The following is a 9,990-nucleotide window of genomic DNA, read 5'->3' as shown; positions in this document are numbered from 1 at the left end:
ATGGCTCTGTTGTAGGACAACAGTTTTGGAATTGCCAGTGACCCTCGCTGGGCAAAGGCACATTTTCCTCTGTTTAAAGTGTAGTTTGAGGCTGAACTCCTGGGAGATTCTATTGGATTTAAATGTAGTTAGGAGATAAAAATGAACACAATCTTTGGTCAACTACTGCAAATAAAAATATGCCTTAGGAATAAAGAAAATGAAAGGACATCCAAGAGAAATCAATCGGTAGGCTCCAGATATACTGTGAACCCTGGCCAGGAAGTAACAGCAGTAATCGTGACTGGAAATACAGGAGCGGTTTAGACTAACAAAAATCGCAGTGGGCTTGACTTTTCTAAAGCGTTGTTTGTAAACCGGTGTTAGATGTCATTGCGATGCAGAGACGGATGTACTGGGAGGTAGGTAACTACTTACAGGAAAAACAAGGAATGTAATCCAGTAAATAACTGCTGTGAAATTCTGGTTATTGGGTTGTCATCTAGAATCCTGACAAAACAGATCACAAACAATTTCACCGTGAGACACCTTTGTGAACTAAGACCAGGAGAGCCCTGTCTGCCCCCGGCACCTGTTCCCCTCCTCCCTGCCCTCCGAGGACCTTGCCTTCTCCCCGCGACTCCAAACTCAGCCATGCACGTGCAGTTCCCCCCGGACGGGCCCTGGACTGCAGACAGACCTGGGTTTTACCCTTCACCTCTGGACACTTGGGTCCTGCACGAGCTGCTCTTATTTATTTATGGGCCGGACGTGGAATCTGTAAGCACTTTGACCTAGTGCTCGGCTGAGTGAAGAGCGAACGAGAGAAGATTCTGAGCGTATCACGAATGATTCTGTGGTGTCAGTGTTTACATGACGTATTTTACAGACCCATCGGAGCTTTGAGGGGAACAGCGAAAATATTTATATAGTCAAATCACTGTTCTTCAGTATACACGGTATTTCCCAGAAAAAAAAAATTGGACTGAGGGGAATATGCCTTCTCTCCTGTTGCATTTGAAGCTGGGTACCATTTCCTCTGGCTCCCAGAGGGCCCTGAGGGAAGGGTCTGGAGGAGGGAGTGACACTGAGCACCTGTTGTGTGCCAGCGCCTTGAAGGTGACACTACATCTGTCATGAGAGTAGACCCTCGCAACATGGCTCTTAAGGAGGACCGGGACCGTAGGTGGCAGAGGGGGAAAGCCGCCCGCTGCGGTGCGCCTGGGGCCCTTGGTGAGCGGCCGAGGGCCTGCGCGGTTCCACCAGATCCGGCCGCCCGCAGCAACGGGGCCAGCAGCCCAGAGAGCGTCCAACTGCCCTTCGTTCAGGCACCTGCCACGACGCCCCTTGGGTGGAGCTGCTGGCCCTGCCTGGAGAGTGGGGAGTCACCAAGAGCCACCATGTGTTCAGGCTTCTCTATGAACACTCTCAAAGTCACGCAGCTTTTAACTCGCTTACTTTCTAGGTTAACGGTTTTCCACAGAGGGCAGTTCCCCCCAGGGGACACTTGAGAGTGTCTGGAGATATTTTTGGTTGTCATAACTCTGGGGGCAACTGCTACTAGCACCTCGTGGGATAGAGGCCACATATGCTGCTAAACAAAATGCACAGGACATACTCCCCTCCCCCAGTCAGAGTTATCGGGGCCAAACACCAGTAGAGCTGAGGTGAGAAACCCGGCCACAGGTAAACACTGGTTGGCTAGCTGGCTTGGCAAGCCTGGCGCCGGGCTGAGAAGGCCACCTGAGAGGGCATGGCACCGGTTTCTCTTCCCACAGCCACCACTTGGTATGCCATTATCTGAATTGCTTGGGCAAAGTGCTCCAGATTACGTGACGACCAGAAAAATAAGTATGGTAAACAAGATACATACGTAGATGGAAACTGTGGACATTGCTGCGTATCATTAAGACGGAAGTCAAGGAAAAGCCAGAATACTCACAGCCAAGTTAGCTGATGGAGGTCTTTGAATACTCCAGGTCTGAGGGCCGTAATGCAGTTGTGATTCAGATATCTGCAAACAGCATGAATGAGTGAATTAGGCAAGCTTGAGACTCCATTTCAGCCACATGGCATTAGAATATGAGCCACTACGATGGCCGTGAAGTGTGGGTGTCCGTTCCTGAAAGCATTCTACAGAGGGGGACCCACGGAGCACCACGAGCCTAGGGCCAGGGTCAGGAGAGTGGCCCCAAATAGTATGTTGGGATATGATATTATGTTAGAGTATAGAGTAGAAGAAATATGGGGGATGATATTTGCTTTTGGCCTTTTTCACACCCTTAGTAGATTAGTATTTTGAGAAAGTATGTAGGTAAGTAGCACAGGTTAGAAAAAAAATGCTAAAATAGTGTGGAAATGACCCACACTTAAGAAGACAGAGTTAAGGAGAGCCTTTCTATCTGTCTCCTGGCGAAGCTAGAAATCTTTTACTAGTTCTTTCAGCGAAGTAATGAATCTAAGTACTTGGTGATAACCTAGTCTTCCCATTTCTCTACAACCAAGTCAAAAAGGTGCCATTCTACCCTTTTGATCTTTACTCAAAATTGTACTCTGAATATAATTGTAAAGAAGTTACTCACAATATTTGAAGATTATGTAATCCCCAAAATGCTTTCCTGGATATGTGTCTGATACAATTATGCTGAAGAAATCTGGCAGGAATAAGACAGAAGAGTCACGTGATTACGTCTGCATGTTTCATCCGGGTGTTGAACGTGCGCCCCAGTTTCTTTACGTAAAGACTTTTTGTGCATCTGGCTTATGGAGTTCCGACACTCCTGTACTGGGAGGTGAAGGCATCACAAAGCACAGATAGCTGTCCCTGTAGCACCTGTGCAGTGAGATTCGGGCATCTCTGACTCGCGCCCCTGAACTCTGGTGTGACTTGTGTGAAGAGGGGACCAGGAAGCACAGCAGCCTTCCTGCTCTGGCCCCGGGAGCGCTCTCCGTGAGAGGCTGGCCCACCTCTCAGCACCGAGGGTCACCCCAACTCCTCGTCCCTCTTCATTCCATGCCCATGAAAGAAGCCAGGGATGAGTCGTATTCTTTTTGATGCTGAGATGCCGAGTGAGAAGCAAAAAGCCAGTTGGTGAGGTGCTTGAGGTCACCGGTGTCCTCAGTGCTGGGACTGGGGCTTATTCACCAATGTGGCGCCCGGGTCATGATTTAACCTCCCCAGCAATTTAGGAAGAGCACCGTGGGGGGGGGGGGAGGGGGGGGGGGGGGGGGGGGGGGGGGACGGGGGCGGGAGGGGGGAGGTAGCTAAGCAATCATTTCCATTTCCTGTGCTCATTATGTACTGGGAGGTTGGCCCTGAGTTCACCTTTTCAAAGGCCATTAGGGACAGGAAATATCCACGCTAAAAATAGTAACTACGACTCCATAGTCTTTTAAATGACTTCTCTGTCTCTTAGTTGGATTTGATTTGGTTCCTAAAATATTGTACAACACTCTTAGTGGTTATGACAAGTCTCTGCAAAACTGTTGGTGAACACGTGCTCGGTGGGCACCTGGCTGTACTCTGAGTTTGGTTTTACCACGATTACTCCCTGGCAAAGCTGCCCAGCCTTTGAGGCATGAATGCGTTACAGGTGTGCCAGGGTATCGACGCCCTCGGCCCTCTAGGCGCCTGTGCGAAGCCGAGATCCGCTTCCGCTTATCAGCAAACTCGTCTTTTACCCCAATTGTTGAACAAATGTCATTTTCTCTGTGTGCCACCAGGTGGAAAAGGTTGGTACTACAGAGCACATGCATTACGTCCACGGTGATGCACAGAGCATTAGTTCGAATCCTACAAAGTGGACGTGCGACCCAGCGAGACCTGGTGCCATTCCAACCCCCGTCCCCTGTGCCACATCTGTGAAGAGACCCTTCACATCCCGCGTGGATTCTGCTGTGAATAGAATGAACTTGTACACATCAACATCTGTTTTAGTATTCTCAGAGCCTTGGAGCGATGGAATGCAAGTTAGTGTGATGCATTTTGTTAGAACGGCAAACAAAACTAGAAAAGCAACGGGCATATTGAAGTCTGTCTTACATATAAAGTTTACTACCTATCTAGCACTACTTACATTTTCTTCAAGATAACTAACTCAAGAGCACAATGCACATTTCACTTATGTGCTGTCAGTCTTGGACAGACGGGAGCGGTCATGAGTTGTGGATTTGACCTTGTGCTTTTGAGCTGCCTGACTCGCCTGATATGTACAGCCTATTTGCCTTCACTGCCAAGAGTTAAGACTCCAACTCCTTAAACAGTCAAGAGCCTCTGGTCTATTTGGTCAGCTTGCTGGCACCCCAGGAGAACTAGGGTCCCAGGTCCCTTGTCTTAGACTCAGGCTGCTGAGTTTTAACTTGATCTTCTGGTATTTGCTCTCTGCCTTGCAGAAGAGCAGCTTGGAGAATGTGAGGGGAAATTTGGAAACATGACGATCTGGCAAGTGGCAGCCTCTCTTTATTCAGAGCTGAGACATGAGTCCATTGAATATACTTTACACTGAATGGCTTTTCTAAGAATAACTTTCTGGTTCATGAATTCCTGCTGTTTCAGCTGTCAGGACTTTTTAAGCAGAAACGCCAGGAATTTATGTACCTGAAACTAAAGCAAATATATGCTTTAATGGCATGCATATTTATAGGCTATTTTAAATGCAACATTGCGTATTCATGAGCCAGGCGACTCCCTGAATCCCATTCTGTTGCCGATGACCGTGATGATCAAGAACTCCGTTTAACAGGAATTCTTCGTTTATATAAGGTTTACGTTACAATGAGGAGGAGAACTGCTGTTAGTTTCCATGGTAGCCATGAGAAAGTAGTATAATCAATCTCATAAATTATATTTTCTTTCTCTTAAAGGTCACCCTAAATTGTTTTCTCCAAAGTTAGAGAGGCTTGCTATTTTAAAAGATTTTTCAAATGAATAAACCAATCGATACAAAAAGCATTTAGATAAGTTGAGCAACATTTATTCATCTGACAATTAAAACTTTATTTTGATTTAGTAATTTATTTTTCCAGATGCCTAACTGACCTCAACTCCAGGATGATATACAGAGCACTTCAGACCAGAGACTCACTTAACGTTAAATTTGGTATCTCTCGGATGTATCTCAATAGAAATTAAGAATGCATATGTACTTTATTAGCTCGAAACGATCTGAAACACATATGAAGCCATGCTTCCTCCCCAGTCAAACAGAATAAAGCCTGATTCTTTAGCCCGGCGTGCGAAGGCCCTGCAGTCACGATTCCGTGACCTCTCCGGCACATGTCCACCGTTTCCCATGGGCGCCCTTTTCCTTTTGGCAAACTGTCCTGGTCACGCTGTCCTCCAGCCCCTCGAGAGTTCCTGTTTCTGTTGGTTTGCTCTCCCTGCTGAAGATACAGCCCACGTTCTCTTTAGTCCTGCGTATTAGTCCTACACATCATTCCTTCAACAAGTGCTGCTCGGTCCTCGTGTGTGTGTCAACATATGCAACTGTGAGTGGGGGTGGGTGGCACCTAGTACACAAGAGAACCAGAAGGACCGTCCAACTCAGAAGAAAGGTATGGCGGTCAGTAAGGGGATCTTCAAAATATAAGAACGAATGAGGGGTTCACGAAAATGAAATCAAGGTTGAGAGAAAAACCCAAGTCGTGATCAGAACTCAGTGAAGAAAACTGTGGGCAATAGAAATGTGTTTCTAGTTCCATTTCAGAAACAAGAAAATGTTAAGAAAAAGTACAGACCTGCTCGATGGGATCTGTTTTATAATATTCTGAAATACTGTGAAAATAGAAATTCTCAACTCCTACGTGGTTCCTGTCTTCTCAGTTCAAGGAGATGACCTCAGGACCGAAGTGAATAGAACTGATACAGGGCAGGGGCGGGGATGCCCAAGATGGTAGAACATGTCACTCAAAATGAGTCAAAGCCCTCTGTTTTGGAAGATTTCTCCTAGAAACTGAGAAACGCGGAAATGAGAACACCGAGTCATGACCCGTTACTGAGGAATCTGGACATAGGAAGAGCAGCTGGAAAATTAAAGATGGCAAATGCAGTTTTGATTTTTCAAAAAGGAAAGAAGTAGGTTTCACAGGCTCAAGTAGATAGGCTCAGCCTTGGTTCTGGGCGAGAACGTAAAGCAGGCTACCGTGATGCCTCATCAGCACCGCAGGGAGAAAGGGATCCTGGGAGTCGCAAGAAATGGGGCAGTCGGCCCAAGCTGATGCTCTTATTTGAGAGACTGATCAGACAAAAACGTGCGGCGGACGTTGCTTCTATGTCAACCAGGCATTGATGGAGTGGACTGAGGATGTTTTTATGGACAATATAAAGAAAGATGCGCATTATCTGAAGAATGATGGTAAAGGGGTCTGGGGAGACGGTCACACTGTTCTCTTCTGTGACTCACTCCACGACGTGGGTAAAGGTGGTTCACCTTATTTTCAGGTGACAGACTGTTGGGAGGAATAGTGATTATGTTGGATGATCCAACAAAGATCTTCAGTCTGATAAGAAAAGCTGGATCCGACAAGATGAAACCGAATAGGGACACATTTAAGGACACAATAAGGACAAGTAGCTCTCAAATGCCAAGTGCACAAGTGCAGGATGGAGAAGCCGCCACTTAGCAGTGACACATACAGCCCAGGCTTAGGAACTTTGAGGAATGCCCCCTAGGAGTTAAGGGTACGAAGTAGCCCCCAAAAGAGCAAACGTAAGCCTAAGGCACATGGGGTTTAGAAAGAAGAGTCCCTGGTTTCTCCCTGTTTTGCCCTGGCCATGTCACGGCGATCGTATTATGTTTATTCTAGATAGTACCCATAAGGCAGAGTTGGGTGGCCAGATGATGAACAGATTTGAAAACGGGTCCTTTAGGGAAGAATTTACGGATTGGAGGCTGCTTGGAGAAGAGACTTGTAGGGGGCTGCAGCGTGATGGCCAGTTTTAAATACCTGAGGAGGTATGCAGATGACTGATCGGGGTGCATCTCAGAACGAGGGGGGGGCCTTAGGGAAGCCTTGGGCAGCAGCAGAGTCATGTGGTAGGGTACACTCATTAGCATATTGTGTGACGTTCCTCTGCCTCAGTGCCCTTTAGTTCCCTTCGTGGTTTATTTTTCTCTGCAGCCCTCATCACTCTCTAGCATACTATGTATTTTTAAAATTTTATTGTCCATCTCCCTTCATTGGAAGCTAAGCTCCGTGAAGGGAGGGCTTGTCATACGTGTTGTTTCCTGCCGTAGCCTCAGTGCCTGGCACCTCCTAGGTATCAGTAAGTATTTTTTGGAAAAATGCAGGAACATGGGGGTTTTGCCAGCTTTTACCCTCCTGCTGTCTGCTGCCCAGAGCTCTAGGTCGCTCATCTAGTTTCTTCTTTCCCCTGACACCTTTTCCTGGGGATGGTTTGGGTTTTATACTTTGGTCATTTGGGCTATTGTAATGCAGAATTGGGAAGAAGAGGGTAGCATAGAAGGACAGGAGGGACAAGGGCTTGGCGGAGGCTGGGGGAGATTTTTTTGGAAGTTTGGGAGAAAGCAGCCGGAGGGGCTGAGGAATGAAGAGAGGAGTTGGGAGGAGAGGAGATTAAGGAAGGACTGCTGAGCTTCCGAGCTGCTCCAGGGTGTCTGAGTGATGCCTGTAAAGACCTTGAGCTGTTTCCACATCACCGTTTGGTTACGGGCGTCTGCCTTGCTGGTTGCAATGCTCTGAGACTGGAGCATGTGGGTGAACTTCCAAAAACCATAGACACGGGTCTGGCTTCGAGGCCAAGCTCTAACACTTGTCATCTGGCTGACTGCACAAACGAGCTCTCTCCTCCAAGGGTGGGTTTCCTCATTCCTGAAAGGGATAGAATGATGTCTGTCCTATTTCCCAGTCCCGGACTCCGAGGACCAAAGTCCAGATGAGAATGCCAAACGTTGGAATGCTGTGTAAATTTTAAAAAGTGACATATAGATATAAGGAACTGTGTTTCATCCCTGTGCTGTCTGTCCCTTGCATATGATAGACACTTGGTGAATGTTTGCTGATGGGAGTCTTATAATCTCTTTTCTCCGCATCTCTGGGGGAATCAAATTGCCTAGAAAGCATCAAATAGCAGCTCTCATCGGGAGAACCCCTGCCGGGTGAAGTCAGACTGTGATGTACTGTACCTAAGTTTTCTTAGACGAAGTAGAGTTAAATATTTACTTAGAGAAGTTTCCAGCCGATCTGGGCAATGAGGTTAATTCCTACTTTTCTCCCTAGAAAAGATTGGGGACCGAATTGTCAAAATTAGTGCTTCCTTATTCTGTCTCTCAGTGGGCTAGCGGAAGCCATGAGAGATAAATATCGACATAGAATAAAGCTATGGATCAGTGGTCCAAGAAAGGATGTGGCCGGAGTCTGATTTCAGTTCTCTTTGCTTGATCCTCTGTGATCCCTCTGCCTCCCCAGAAGTCGGCTTCCTTCAAAGTAGGGGACAAAAGCTATAGAAAGCAATTCCTCATGGGGCAGGACGGGAGGTATTGGTAGAAGATTCTATTAGATGCTAGAACCATTTCTTTCTATCTCTGGTGTCTGGTTATTGTAAAAGAAACACAACCTTGGGCATCAGAAGATACGGGCTCTGATCCTGGCTTTTCCACTAACTAGTTGTGGATACGGGGTAAATCATTTAACGTCGCAGACTTTCGTTCCCTCATGAACAATGAGAGGATTTAATTAGAAATTCATAAGTCTCCTCTGACTCTAGATAATGGAAGTTAAGCAGCTACTCTAAAACGTGAATCTTTTTTGTTCCTTTCTGCTAGTGTTGTTTTTGTTTTATTTGTCCTCCCTTGAGCGTTATTCAGGCAGCGCAAGGACAATATTGATCCATAGAATCAACGAGTTGTGATTCTCAGAATTTCCAGTAAGACTGGAAGTAGTACAGGTAGGGTTTCCTCTCTAAAGGAGCCTGGAAACCAAGAGCCAAAGCATAGCTGCTCCCCCCGTAACCATGACAACATGACCACACGCTCCAGGATGACGTGAAGCTTCCGACAGCAGACGGGATTTACAGAGGCTGCAATCAACCCCCTCAGGGTCACCTGCGTTCACACAGGCTCTATCTCCCTTCAGTGACTTTCTTTCTGGAACAAGAGAGTCTGTACCCAAATTCGCAAACAACACAGGACTGTCGATGCATTCCTAACCAAGTGCATTTGTCCAGTATTGGCAAAAGATTCGATTATTTTCATTCCTGGATTTTAACCTATTTCACAGTTCCAGACACACTTTCTCCTCCATGCTGAATGCTGAAGGACCGAACAATAAGGTGACAGTCCCACCAAGGGGCCCATCGACATGACCTTGCTAACTTTTAAATCTAGTCTAAAGAGCATCCTGGCAAGTGCCCCTCTCCACTGTCTTGGGGTGACCGAGCTCAGAGGGACTGACACCCAGTCACTGACCCCTTAAGAGGTTGCTACTCTTAATTTCTTTACTAAGTAGGAGGTATCCCAGGCCACCGATTGGAGTGTCCTTATTCCCTATCCACGGTAACTTTCCAAAAACTTTAAAACGAATGATTTGAGAAGTTATTGTCGTCCTCTCACAGTTGCTTGGCGAGTGGGAATCAAAGCAAAGAGAGTTTCCATCTTGATACAGATGGTGGCAAAAGATAGTTCGTGCAAGTTATGGCAGAGACAGTCCATTCCCGTCCCCCCGCAGAGACGGTTTTGAGGGATCCTATGTCCTGGACTCCGGGTTTCTTTCTTGGACGATGCTGGAAGCATCTCGGCACTTCGCTTCTCACTGACGACCATTTCTCACTGCTCACTGTGCCCTGTTTATGAACATTTTCTTTCCTCACAAATGCTAATATCGCTGCTTTCACTAAGAAGGTGTTTGCTGCTGTCATCCTGGGAGATAGTCCGTATCCCGTCATCACGTGTTTTAAATGACCCCACTCTTTCTTGTCAGTGTTTTTGTGCTGACACTCTCCCTACAAGTCAAAAAGTGTACCTAGTGCCTCTGGATCTGCCGTGTCATTTCCCA

The 9,990-nt window shown here is 46.9% G+C and overlaps 1 protein-coding gene across 1 annotated transcript in view; it reads right to left on the bottom strand.

Moving 5' to 3' along the window:
- Positions 1-9,990, bottom strand: part of RXFP2 (relaxin/insulin like family peptide receptor 2) — a 57,413-nt gene that overhangs the window by 22,824 nt on the left and 24,599 nt on the right. Inside the window, 4 exon segments of the mRNA XM_011381652.1 lie at positions 418-489; positions 1,922-1,993; positions 2,562-2,633; positions 9,791-9,800. Coding sequence (XP_011379954.1) covers positions 418-489; positions 1,922-1,993; positions 2,562-2,633; positions 9,791-9,800 — 226 coding nt within the window.

This window comes from Pteropus vampyrus, unplaced genomic scaffold (genome assembly GCF_000151845.1).
Source record: "Pteropus vampyrus isolate Shadow unplaced genomic scaffold, Pvam_2.0 Scaffold447, whole genome shotgun sequence".
Taxonomy (NCBI): Eukaryota; Metazoa; Chordata; class Mammalia; order Chiroptera; family Pteropodidae; genus Pteropus; species Pteropus vampyrus.
Note: the sequence above shows the minus strand (reverse complement) of the source record. Positions and strands in the feature narration are given on the sequence as shown.